General features: G+C 42.1%; 1 protein-coding gene across 3 annotated transcripts in view; it reads right to left on the bottom strand.

Annotated features, from left to right (window-relative positions):
- UNC13B (unc-13 homolog B) overlaps positions 1-13,336 on the bottom strand; it is a 225,750-nt gene extending 212,414 nt beyond the window's left edge. For all 3 annotated transcript variants that reach the window (XM_027670396.1, XM_027670397.1, XM_027670399.1), the window contains exon 1: positions 13,254-13,336. In XM_027670396.1, the coding sequence (XP_027526197.1) occupies positions 13,254-13,275 (22 nt within the window). In that variant the 5' untranslated portion in view covers positions 13,276-13,336. The remainder of the gene's footprint in view (positions 1-13,253) is intronic.
- Positions 13,337-14,238: the final 902 nt, after the last annotated feature.

Here is a 14,238-nt window from a genome sequence, read left to right as displayed (position 1 = left end):
TTTGGGACCACCAACTGTAATGTTGGTTTTCCCAACACCTTTACCACTTAAACCATTAAAAACCATTCCTACCTTCCAGCCTACGCTTTAATTAATGGCACACTTATACCTTCAATATCTAATGTCAACACAATCCTCCACCTCAATGTTTTTCTTCACCCCATGTTTAATTTCCTGGTGTTTTTTATGGACACAAGTCACAGATCCCATCAGCTTCTGTTTATCAGCACCACAGTGCAGAGTCTCAAGGACTCCCTAACACATCTCCTTTCACCAAGATTCACATATTTCAGCAATGCTTGTCATTTGCCTGTAAGTGTACAGCTCTCCTACATAACATCAACTCATTTTCATTATCACTCTCCTCAGGAGTCACTGAGTCCTTCGTGCATTATACTTATCTGCTTCCAAATTTACTATGCCATTAGGACTTGTCTTAAAAACAGCTTTGACACGCACATTCCTATTTTTTTCCTTGCCATGACACAAGTGGGAGACATCTATCTGCTTCTCCCACTAGTCTTTGCCACATTCCTAGCTTCTGCTACAGCCAGCTCCTTAAATTCCAATTTTCTTTAAAAAAAAAAAAGTCTGCTATAGGATATGTGAGATACTACAGAAGTTCAAATAGATGCATGCTTTCATCTAGAAACAAGAGACTATCCCAGCACAACCTTCCTCTTGCGAGCACACGCCACATTTTACACCCAGTGACCTTCCACACTGCCTTCATCTGTCCGTAAAATTTTTATCATTCTCTCTTAAAAGTGTATTTTAAACCTTACATATTGTCCCAGTCCTGCCTGCTTTAGAAGTCAAGATCCATACTTACCCGCATCTATCACTCCTCTCCTTATCTTCCTGCCAATCCACAGAAACCACCTTTCTTGCCCTCCAGTTAGGTGATGCCACTTGTGGTTTTAGGTGACTGCTTGCTTACAAACTTCTGCTAACAGAGCACAGGTTTCAAGTGTTGCATATTTAAGCACTCTGGGATACAGATTACCAGACTCAAATTCAGGGTATTAGAAGTTTTGCTCCCACCCCATATATCTGTGCATCATTTTCAAACTCAACCTCATAAGAAACAATTCCTGCAGTCCAGGGACCATACACAGCTCATCCTTACTCAACTCCCTCTCCCTATGCACAGAAGTCTCATTCCTTCCTCTCTGGAAGCTGGCTGTTTCTCCTTTTCCTATGACCAAAGCACATTCTGTTATCTGTTTTATTACCCTCTGCAAGATGTCACCTTGTCTGCTGAGGTGGAAGCCCCTGCCTTAGCCCTGGACTTCCTGATCCTCAATATACACCTTCCTTTAGAAACTGATTTTTTGCCCACACCTCTCAGAGGTTCTGTGTTTGCTCACCATATCCTGATGCAATGATCAGGTGAATCATCAGCTCTGGGGTCATTTCCTAGGTGGAGCCTTTTCTGTTATTTGAGATGCTAATATTTACCCCTGTAGCTTCACTGAATTGCATGCCCTCCTCAGTATCCAAGCTCCTTGCTTCAACAAAAAGCTTCTTCAGTTTCTCTGGAAGCTTGACAGTTGCTAATCTACATGTTTATCTATTTACCTTAACCTAGTTTCAGTTCTGATCACTCAAACCAAGTTCAATTCTATGTCCAGCTTCCCTGAAGCATCTTCTGTGCCTCTCAAAGTCACGTCTACAGTTCACTCCATCAATTTTATGACTTCAGTCACTGTCTGATGGTGAAACTGCCAGATAACACAGCTCTTTACACCCAGCCATCACCAACTGCATCCATTCTCTGGTGTGGGGAGTCAATCTTTCACAGTGACAATACCCAGAAATGGTTCTCTCTAACCATATTACAACATTTTTACCCATATTTCAATCCTGGACTACGTGCAGTAGATCTCTTGTGCTATCACAGTAAAATCTCTTATCAGCTCCTCCCAAAGCAATTTCGGCCCAGCTGGTTCTCTTTTATCCACGCTAATGCTGCTTTACAATTCCGCATCACCAAAACCCAGTGGAATTTTCCCAGTCACCTCTATTCCTCTCTTTCCACAGCAGGACATCCCCTCCAAAATTTCTGTTCCCCTCATAACCCCAATCCTCGTGGCTCCAGCTAACTTTAAGGGGGCTAGTTCTGAGTCCTTCACTAACAGCCCCCTTCCCACCACTTCAGTCAAAGCTCCCCACTTTGCTTTACAACACTAATCTGTTTGCATCTCTTTGGAAACAAACTCAACACTACTAATTTAAATTTAAATGTTTGTCATTGTTTGCTTTCTGTAACTGTAGCACATGTCACTTCAGGATCATGTAATCCCTATTTCATCTCCAACACCAGCTCCAGCTCTATTCTTTGAGAAAAAAAATTCTACAGTGCAGGCCCCCAGCAAGTGTGCACAGGGTTAACATATATATTCAAACTTCTGTCACGTGCTGCTCTCCTCCAATAAATCCTGAACTAATTTCTACATCTTCGACTTAAGTATCAGATCTACACAGAATGGTAACTTCAAGCTCAAGTTTACAACAGAAGTAAAAGTTCTGTAGGTCGAGCACTGTCAAATGCCACTCCTCCCACCTAGCAAAAGTGCAACAACATACTGATTTAACACTGCAATCCAAACACAGCATGTCTTGATCTCTTTTTAACTGTGGAAAAATATGGAAACACTTCTCAATATAGTCAGATTAGTCATAATACAACATCCACAGGCCTCTATTCAAGTAACAGATGTTACCAAACTCCATTTTTTCCAGTCCTTAAGAACTGGATGGGCTAGGAGTACAACTTTCATAACAACTTCTCCAACCTAAGGAAAGGCACACCAACTTCTGCTGTTCTGATGCTGAAGTTAGGAAATCACAGTATAAAACACATAAATCTGTCACATATGATGATAATCAACATAAAGCTGTGGAGAAGTGTAGAAAACCCTTCATCAATTTTAGCTAAGAATCTGATCTTTTTTTATAAGACTCTAGGTTGTTATATTAAAAAATACTATGTCCTACAGAGGGTCGTATTAGATGATTACAACAATCCATTCTGGCCTTATAACTATGGAGTTTATAAGCAGTTAATCTCCTCAAAAAATCTCCTACTGAAATGGAGCATATACAGACTCCACTTACTTAATTTGAGAGGTCAAAATCTAATAAAATTCTGCACATGCAGCAAACTATACCAGGTAGGAAAGACTGAAATAAAACTACTGTCTCATGTCCATTTTTCTCTCCCCAATAATCCACATCCATTTTGCATGCTAAATTCAAGTTGCACACTACAAGTTTAGGTTCAGATCAGGAGTTCAAGGTTGGGGGATGTCTGAACCAGAAAATAATGAGAAATTTGCTTAAAAACAAGACTTCATTAATCTAGGAAATGTCATTATGATTTTGGCAGGGTTAGAAATCCCAAATCCAAAACCAGAAGCAATCTCAGCTTTCCAGTAATTTACGGCCCCTCTGACTCTCCAAGAGGAGAGACAAGAAGGGTTCCTTCCACAGAGGCCAAATGACCTTCTAAAGAGCATCACCTGCTTGCCTTAAGTCTTATGATGAAGAATAACTCATGAAATTAGGAAGGTGAACAGAATAGGAATAACAATTTTCTACAATGTCTGTAATAGTTAAGTCAACAGTCAAATTCCTTCCTCGCTCAAAGCTGATAAACTACCTTGGCATCATGTCAACTAGTGTACAGTATTCCTGGCCCTATAGGAAGAAACAGTTACTAAAGATTTCCAGAATAAGGGTTTGTAGCTCTCCAGTGCATAACTGCAGCCCTAACACTCCACAGGGACTTCTGTTTGCAAAGGACTGTGGTTGTTGTGCGTGATAACTAAATGTGAATCAGAGCAGGTACTGAAAATCTCAAGTCCCTGGACATTTTCTGAAAACCTGTTCTGAAGTTCATACAGGTCCTTAGGAAAGGAAAATGTCTCTAAGGGTTTCTCTTTGGAAATTTAGGTATCTACATATTCATACATATATATTTATTCATCGAAATCTGGTATGTTTGCTAAGCACAAATTTTAAGTTTACAAGATAGCTTAAGTGAAATTTCTTCATGCCTAGCCTTTCCATCACTACCTGACTCAGAGAACTCTTTTGAAATATCCTTAAGACATACTTTAGAGCAACTAAAAAAAAAAACCAAAAAAAAAAAAACCAAACCCAAACTCAAAGAACTCCGTTTGCACAGCAGTCTTAGAAAAAATTGATGAAAGATTTGCTGAAAAAAAGGTTTACAGTAAGTAACTTTCTTATGATACCCAGGATGCCGACTATCAGTACAGAGCAGAATAAAGCACACATCTCCCCAGGCCTCCATCAGGTATCCAGTGGCACAAAAAAATCAGACAGATCTTTGACAACTCCAAGAATTCTGGCAAGCCAAGACAGATGGCACGGGGAAAGCTCCATGAACGTTTAGAAGTACAAGGCAGCTTTGTCAGCACACGAGTTCCAAACCAGTGCCTGAGTCTGGGGCTTTGCTCTCTGTGCACAGCACCAGTGCTCACCCCACTGCCCAGACCTTGGACAACAGCCCTACATCACCCTAGAGAAAAGGTTCCAGGTGATGCAGTCCCTTCATAGTTATAGTGCCCTATTCAATGCCTGCATCCCTGGCACAGGAACTGCACCACAGCGCTGCCATAACAGTTTAAAAAAGTGAAGGGTTTAATGGGCCACCATCCTTAGCTCCAGACACAAACTCTTTCCCTCAGCAGATGCCAACAAAGACAACAGCAGGTTGGTTATAGGTTGTAGACTTCATCTGAACAGAGTGGTGACCCAAAAAGTCCTTTAGCACGTTATTTTGTTTATGATGTTTCTTACACTGAGTGCCTGAGCAGAGAAAATAAACATTGAGTGTGCCAATACTCAGAAGTGTAATTCTGCAGTTATTTTATACCTAATAATTAGGTCTCCATGGTGGAAATGCTGGAGTCTGTTTAGCAGAGAATTTAGCTGTAAAGAATTAAGAGAGTTAAGTCACAAGATCTTTAAGTAATAAGGTTAAAACCAGTATTCCTTAAAGGGACACTGTCAAGGCTTGAAGCCAAACTTCTTTTAAAACTTGCCAACAGTTTTAGGCTAGAGATTATCTTGAACAAGACACCTTCTCTTATCCCTCATCAGACAAGACATCCCAGTCCAATTCACTTTCCATTTATACAGGCTGTTCAACTGCAAGGAAGAGTATCAGGAGTCTGAGGTCAGCACAAGGCTGTCCAAAAACCATGCCTTCTTCATGTTTCTAAATGCTCCAACCCTCCAGACACAGGCAATCCAAAAGGGAACAAAGTAAAATGTTTTAATCCCTTTATCACAATTTCTATCCCATGCACCCTGCCCACCAGTGTTAAGACTTTTACAAACTTAAGCTTGGCCAGCAAAAGTAAACCCTGCAAACAGAGCAGGTGACATTTACTCATACCTGACAATGCCTCAATTTAATTTTCTCTCAGCATAGGATTTCCATGAACTGAAGAACTCTGAGCATATGCTTATAGGTTGAACGCAGGTATCCAACTCCCTCACAGTTCTGCCCAAATCCCACCTCAGCTCATCTGCCAAAAGGACAAACATATACTCGAGCAGTATGCCAGAGGGTATAAACTGAGTCACAACTGGCAGCATTCCCTTTCATTTTTAGGATGCCCTCACCTAGCAGTCAGAGAGAGGGAGTACCTGATGGTACTGTGCTCCCATTCCTTGCCACCTTCCACAACAGCAGGACATGAATCTATGCCATTAACATGGTGCTTATGAAGTTCAACCAACATCAGTCAAAAAAATTCCTCAGCTGCGGACTTCTAACCTGATCTAACTTGATCCCTTAGCCACAGCTGGTCTCTTGCACTTCATGCTACACTAGAAGGGAAAAGCCAATAACATCTGTAGGTACTGAGTGTGTTACTGGTTATTTTGAAGTGCAATTACTCAATTATTCAAAAGTTCATAATGGGGAAAATAACTTAAAAGGGCAGTAAGAAATCTATTTTGAAAGCCTGGTGAAAGGGTTGGGTATCTCAGCTTTTTACAATGCACGATGTAAATCTCACTTGCATCTTGTCATAAAACTATCAGCCAGAGGTTTCTCAGTTTAACATTTTTTTAAATCTGGATTAAACTTGAAGCTTTCTTCACAGCTGAACTACACATAGAGATGGACATAGTGTATTCCATAATGTATTTAACTGAAATCTGTGAACTCACCACAGAAGACAGTATTACTCATAGAAAGACAGTTAAACAGAAAAATGCTGGAAAGTTCATTTATATGACTATCAATATTTCTTCAGTCTTCCAAAACTTGTAAATAGTGTTCCAACTCAAAAACTGTTAAACAGTAGAACACCTATTTTGGATCTACACTACGATTTCCTTCTACAAAACATTTAGTTAGAAGTTATCTGCGGTAGCTGTGATTAAATCAAATAAAACATGGGCTGTCCAAAGACAATCTCTAACAAGGGACATTTCAGAGGGGGTTAACTTCATGAAATTGAGAGTAGTTATTACAAAATAGAATGAGAAGAATAAATTCAAACGAAAACTGTCATAACCAGATGCAGGAATCATTTATGAGGAGTTTTCCAGGGGGGCAAAAAGCCACTACTCTTCAAGCTGAATTCCATTTCACCCCAAAGAGCTATAATGCCATGGTAAAATATACAAGAAATAAACAGTATCAACACAGGTTGTGTAGCCCAAGATGTAGGAAGTTAAATGCAAGGAAAAGCATGAGAGTTAGATATAACAAAAAAATCTTAATTATTTTAAGGGAAAAAACACCAGCAAGCAACCTCCCATCCCATCAGTTGACTTCACGGCTAATGGTGAAAAAGCATTAGGCATCCAACAAACATTTGCCCCATTCTCAGGAAAAAGCAAGCACCTGTGAGATCAGGTACTTTCCAGCCCACTAGTGAGTGAAGATGATGTTAAACATCCAATATGCAAGTAATAAAAATCAGGTCTAGAAAACTGCCACTCACATGTCAGTGAAGCAGTCTGTAGCCCACTGACTTTGGCTTTAAATGCACCTGAACAGATTAGAAAAGAGGCTCCAAGAAGAGCAATGCACAACACCCAAAAGTACACTTGTAGGAGGTCAGGTACCTACAGACCACTGAGCACTCCAGAGAAATGTCTGAAATGTCTAAGGAGTTAAAGTTCTGAATAAAAATTATGCCCACTATTCAGAACCAGTTTGGACAGACTTATCTAAGCTGTACACACATGGAATTTTCTGAGATATATGATTTATTAATGTAGTGTAAAACGACATAGTATGGCAGGAACTCAGTGAAAAAGTAATGGTCAGCCACTTGAGAGACTGGTCATGATCAGTGGGGTTTCCCACTCCATGTTTCGCTCCTGCTCAATTGGGGATTTGGCATTTACACAAAACCAAGCAGGACATACAAGTCAGTCAAGAGGGAAATAATAAAAGCAGCATTATGCACAGCAGCCTAGTGAGGTACAAAGAGGGCCTAAGAAAAAAATAAAAATCCTCTAAAATCCTGCTAAACGCAAAGAGATCTGATCCAAACACCCAGGACACACCTATAGAATAGGAATCCATATCACAGAAAGCATCTGCCAAATTTTACAGGTCACAGCATACAAGCAAAACATTATTTCAGCACAGCCCTTGGCAAAGATGGCTAAAGCATGCTCAGATAAGCACAAGCTGACAATACAAGTAAAGCACATTTTAGTTCTCCATTTAACAGTGACAAGATCAACACATCAATATTAAATGCAACATTCATCACTACAGAAACTTTATAAGTATGGTCAGAAAACAAAGACTACAAAGAAAAGCAAATTCAAATGCTAAAGAGAAACCTTTCAAACCACAGACTCCAGAAATCTTTCTATCTAACAAGAAGCAAGAACAGCAAGGTGCCTTCACACACTTCCATCTCAAGGAAATGCCAGGGACTAACTTGTAAGCTTTAACTTACAAAAGAGGCAGAGTAAGGGAAGACCCTACACACTTCCACAGCAGTTCTCTATCTGTTTGCAAGACCACACAGCGAATTACCAGAACAAAAAAGCAACAGAGAAAGAGTTATTAGGCACAACATTTCAATTTAAGTTCTCTTGGAAGAGCACTGGGAACAGCTTTCAGCAAATGATTCACATATTTTTCAGAACGTGGAATAAAATTTGATCACGAGGCATCCAAAAAAAATACGCAGGAAAAAATTTTATAGGAAATTTCTAAGGGGATGATTTGCCATTAGACATAGGCATTTCACATGCCTTCAAGTCACATATTTGAAATTAGGTCGTGGATCTAAAGCAGCAGTGTAATTTGCACATGCCATTGTGTAAACTGCAACTAGCTCTCAGACTGCTACAGTTTAAAATTAGGATCTTTCAGCATTTGGATTAAATCACTTTATTGCGTATTTAAACAGTATGGTAGTAACAACTTTACTAAGTTTGGCCTGGCAGATCCCAAACTCAAGGAGTCAACTCAGAGAACACCACGGGATGAAGAAGGAAGAAGAAAGACACTGTTCAAATTCAGGAAGCGCCTCTATACATTTCCTTCATCCCATTGAGAAAGACATGGAGGTTTCAAGTAGCCCATAGTCCCTAAATACCTAAAAAGTAAACTCCACACTGTCCGTTGAAACTTTTGCAGTAACAGTGCCCAAAGTGGAAGGATTGAGGGTTTGAAACAGGAAATTGAATGATCTCCTGTGAATCAAAAGCCATATGTGGTTTGTAGGTTTTAAACATTACTACTATTACAGAAAAAGCTTGAAATATTAAAAGTTCTCTCCAACTAAGCCACCAATTGTAGCTTTATAAACCTCAAACTTAACTGTCAACACAAAAATCCTCATGTAGTATAAAATGCTTCTATCTTATCCCTATTATCCAAATTTCTAATGCACTTCATTTAGTTCCAACACTACATACACTGGTAGCTTCCTCACTAAGTACCGCTAGAGAAATAGAGTTCATAATACTCACATAGCAAATTCTAAATGAAAAATTATGATGTTTTAATGCCCTAGCTTTACAATGTGTACTTCTGCTACCACTTTTAATGTCCAATTACGTTCTTTTCCATTTTGATCTATAAAAAGATGGGAAGGGGTTTTTTTTCAATTCTGCAACTATTTCAGAATACTGTCACAACACAGCAATGCAATTACCCAATTGCTGAGTACTATTTATGAGTGCACAATGTAGGGAGCTCCAGCTAGAGAGACCTTCACCCTTGAGAGAGAAAGGTGGAGGCACTGGCACTGCATTCAGTCTTACAGAGAACACCAAAGTAAGTTGTGGCTATCGCATCAGGGTGAGGAAAAATCCTGTAAACAAAAAGTCCTGACACCTGACTACTGGGCTTCTAGATACAGATATTTCTAAGTACTCCACAGGATAGACATGTTTTAATTTCTGTTATCATTAACATCCATTTCCATTTTCCTTCTTTGCTTCTTTCAGTTGGATGTCAACAGAGTACAGTTTGGTGCACAGGTACTGGAACTCACATTTTGCCAGCAATACAGGGACACACAGTTAAGTTCTCTGAATAGTATTGCAACACTCCAGCTGTTCTGACAAAAATGTCACCAGATAACAAGCTCCTCTAACTATTCGGAGCAGCCAAAAGATACACAGTAGGCAAAACAATAACATCCCTAACCTCCAGACAGTGTAATTTCACACAGCAGTCAACAACTCAAAATTCTAGAGTGCAAGGCCAGAAGAGTTCACCTACACCAGTCTCCCACGTACCTCTGGCAGCCAAGTCTCACACTGATACTGCAGATCAGTCCCCAAGATAAAAGCACATTACGCAAAAGCACTGTGCTCTCACAGGACTAAGCTAGGTTCTGTGCACAGGGATGAGGGAAGAACCCCACCGCCAGTATCCTTGGCAATATAATCATCAGGCGGATAAGGTACGTCAAGCAGTTGGGAATACAACAACAATGAAGACACAGCATAAGCTGCTTTAAAGCAGAGGGGAGAAAAACCATAAGAGAACCATCAGTGCCTTGAGACAGCAAGAGCTGGGGACAAAGCAAGATGTAATAGAAGTGAGCAAGTGAAAGGGCCTGACGTGTGAGGACAATGACGCAAATAGAGCCCGTGACCGGGTGATCCAGCCCCAGCAGGGTCTTCCTTTGCTATGACCCTTGCAAGCTGTGCTGAGACAGCACTTACTTCTATCTCCAAGTCAGAAGACGGGAAAGATCACAAGAAGAAATTTAATTTAGTTGAGATGTGAGGTAAAATCAAGAGTCCCAAGAGAAGACCAGGGAAGGTGACAATGGAAGACTGATGTGGAAAACTAGACTGCTTCCCTGGGATTGGTTTTATTTAATATGTGCTGTTTTCACAAATACAACACTAAATGCAAACTAATAAAGCAAACTATGCCAAGAGGAGATTATCAGACATAATCCAGACACAGCTGCTCTAAACAGGAGTGTATGCAATCTCTTTTGCACTTAAGCAGTGGAATCAAAATACGAAGAAGTCTCCTAAAAGCCTCAATCATGTAATATTCAAGACTTCTTTTCTCCTTCACTTCACTTACACTCTCTGTGTATTTTACTGATTCAAATGAACCCCTTAATTTGCTCCTACAACAGCCCATTACCACTGGCTCACTACACAGGTCCTCTGAACACCGGCAGGCTCACAATTCCTCCGGCCTTAGATTTTCAGCCAGGTACTTCCTACTTCTGTGGCAGATATAGCTCAATGATTCTGGAAAAAGAAAACAAACCAAAACACAACAAAACAAAACACCAAAGGAACAAAGAAAAATCCGACCATATAACAAAACAGTAGCAAGTAAAACAAACAAAAAATCAAAACAAATAAACCAAAACAAAAATAAAAAACCACACATGCACCAAAAAAAAAAAACCAAACAAAAAAAACAAACCTGTTCCCCAGGAAGAAAAGGTAAAAGAAATGTACCGCTAAACACAAGATCAAGAAGCCATGTGTGCTAGCTGCTCTCTCAGGAACAAAGGCAGCACTCAGACATGTTTGGTGAGCACTGTTTTAGATTAGCCATTCATTAAAATACTATTAATGTGCGTAATTCAAGGGGGGTGGAAAATAAATCAATAAATTAAAACACTATCTTTCTGGCTGCCAGGCTTCTTGTGACGCTGACACTTAGGGCTTTTTCCACATTTCCCTTTATCTGTTAAACTGCAATCCAGATGCTATTAACAGTGTCCCAACTGCCTACATTTATTGCATGGGTTTTTTTGTTCTTCTTCTGTTTGAATCTCAGGTCTACACCATCCAACACCACACTACCATGCAGTCTTACATGTGTACCATTTTTAATGGAAAAAAAATCAGCTTTTTCAACTTTCTTAATAACAGCTCACTGGTGTCTGAACAAGATTAGTTCACTTTAGCGAAAAGGCAAAAAAATGAAGAAAAATGCCACTTCTTGGGTTTGGTTTTTTTAAGAAGTGCCAGTTAATAGAGCCTTTTCCATGCCCCAGAAGGTATTCTTTTATCTTAGCTCCTGGTATCTGGTTTTTTTTTCAGGGTGCTCTACCTCAACATACTTCCATTTCATGTTTGATGGTTCCTACTTGTGAGATCTCATCAGCTCAGCCTTTCAGTCATGGCTCTTTCAGAAAACATGTTTCTTGAAGTTTAGTAAAGTGACTACATTCTGCATGCTTACGATAAAGTTGCTCATTATCATCTATGTAAATTAATGCCGATGTTGTCTACTGTGTTCACACAGCAGATGGAAATTAAAGATACCATTTTCACAGTAATTCTCCATTACAGTGACCATCTTCTTCTTTAGCTATTTATACACAACCAAAGAATAAATCTAACACAAGACCACATCATTCCAGGCTGTCAAAATGTTTTTGTCCCAAAAACTCCAGAGACCAAGAATAAACACCCTGAAAAGGGAAGATACTTTCAAAACTCAATCATCCAGTTCATGTTCTATCACTAGTCTTAGTGAATGGTGTACGAATACATTTTTAACACAATCAGCTCCAAGTGGAAGCTCAAAACCACATTTCCTTAAAGGACACTCTGAAAATATTTTGACCATGAACCATCAAAAAGAAAAAAGAAACACCTGTAACATATAAGCATCCTTCAGCCACTAAGAATCAGCTTCAATGAAGAGATTTTGGCAAAGCCTTCAAAATGGACAAGTCTATGTTTCACAGTTTACACAGAAGTGCATGAAAAGCATTTTAAAGATAAACTTCACACTTGTGCACCTCTCCTAAGTCTTTAAACACAATGTATGTTTAATAAGAGGGCTAAAACTTTATTCAGTAACACTCTCCAAGAACAGCGCTCTCCCCAAAACAACGCATCTCAAGATCCTCAGCTGGCATCTTATTAACACCATCACTGACATACGGATTTTGATTCAAAAAGGTGACAAGCAGCTGGATAAAGGAGCTGCTATCAAATCAACCCGTGTGTGTGGAAGAAGAGCTGAACTATCAGCAGCACACCAGTGCCAGTTTTTTTATCATACCTGGCAAAGGAGCTGAGAACATTAAAACTACACTTTTAAGCCGCAGGGCACGGCTGGCGCTCGGGGACGCCCTGTGACCACGGCTTTCAGTGCAGGGAGACACATCCCAGTAGCGTGAGCCCTGTGGCAGATGGTTTTCCCCGGGGATTTTTTATTATTTATTTATTTTCTGGCACGAGGGGAGCAAGAGACGGAAAACCGGAGATGGCAAGCAAGCCGCTATCACTGCAACCCACTGTGCAGAGAAAGTGCCCGCAACCTGTTCAGCCAGGGGACGAGGTTTGGAGGCAGGATGAGAAGATCAGTGATGCGCCTGAAGTAACAATGCACGGTACAAGGCGAGTATACGGAGTGACAGCAGCCCTGCTTCCTGACAGCGCGGTTCACTGGGGCGACAGCGACTCAACTCGTGTCCGAGCCAACTCCCAAAGTCAAACCCGGCTCCTCCCGGGGCTCCGGCTCCCGCCGCCCGGGATCGCCGCTCACGGACACCGCACCTGCCCCTCGGCCGTGCGGGCACCTCCCGCAGGTGGCGGCTGCGGGCCGAGGCCGCCCCGCGGCTCCGCCGGGAGGCACCGGCACGCCCCGTCCCCGGCTCCCGGGAGGCACAAATCCACTTCGCCCGGGACAAAGCCAAACCTTGCCCAGGAGTGACACCCCCCACGCCCCCATCCCATCCCATCCCATCCCACCCCGCCGCCGCCGCCGCCGCCGCCCCGCTCACCTCGCACGCACAGCAGCGACATGGCGGCCCCGGCAGCCGCCCCCGGCTCTCCTCATGCCGCCCGCGGACACCGGGCGGCGGCGGCGCCTGAGCCGGGGCGGGGCCGTCCCGCCGGGGCAGGGCCGAGTGACGAGAGGCGCGTCAGGGGCAGTTCGCGCCCGAGGGACGGGGAGCTAGGGGGGCCGCGCCTGGCTGAGGGGTTGGGTGCTTTGCTTCTCTGTGGTTGTTGTTTGTTTTTTTTTCCGGCTTTTGTCGCTTTTGTTTCGCTCCCGCAAAAGGCAGGAGAGCTCGCTGGAGGAGTGGCGTCCTGGCTGTGTCTTTTCGCGGGAGTTGCTGCCAGCGTTTACCTGTCCCGTCCTCGCACAGGTTGTTGTTTGCTACCATAACATCCCGATTTGGAAGGGACCGACAGGGATCGTCGAGTCCTGCCCCTGCACGGGACACCGCAACAATCACACCATGTGCCTGAGAGTGTAGTCAAAATGCTTCTTGAGCTCTGTCAGCCCTGGTGCTGTGATCACTTTCCTGGGGAGCCTCTTCCAGTGCCCAGCCATCCTCTTGGTGAAGGACCTTTTCCTAATATCCAACTTAAACCTCGATTGATAACATACCATTCCCTTGGGTCCTGTGGATGGTCACCAGAGAAAAGAGATAAACATCTGTCCCTCCACATACCCTCACAAAGAAGTTGTAGACTGCAATGAGGTCTCCTCTCAGTCTCCTCCAGGATGAATAAGCCAAGTGTCCTCAGCTGGTCTTTTTATGGCTTTCCCTCTAGGCCCTTCACCATCTCAACTGATGATGAAGAAGCTTGATGGATTCACAGCAACAGCCACCTATATCCTCCTGGTACAGAAAAAGCCATAAGCAAAACACTTCGGGAAAAGCAGGACAAGTGGGTGTGATTATTGTGCCCTAAGTCCTCCTACAGTACCCTTCCAGCTTCAAAGGGCAACCACCTCTGAGGGTTTTCAGAACCGGATGC

The sequence above is a fragment of the Neopelma chrysocephalum genome, unplaced genomic scaffold (assembly GCF_003984885.1).
Source record: "Neopelma chrysocephalum unplaced genomic scaffold, ASM398488v2 Primary Assembly neopelma1_96845, whole genome shotgun sequence".
NCBI classification, from domain to species: domain Eukaryota; kingdom Metazoa; phylum Chordata; class Aves; order Passeriformes; family Pipridae; genus Neopelma; species Neopelma chrysocephalum.
This window is presented reverse-complemented; position numbering and strand designations above follow the sequence as displayed.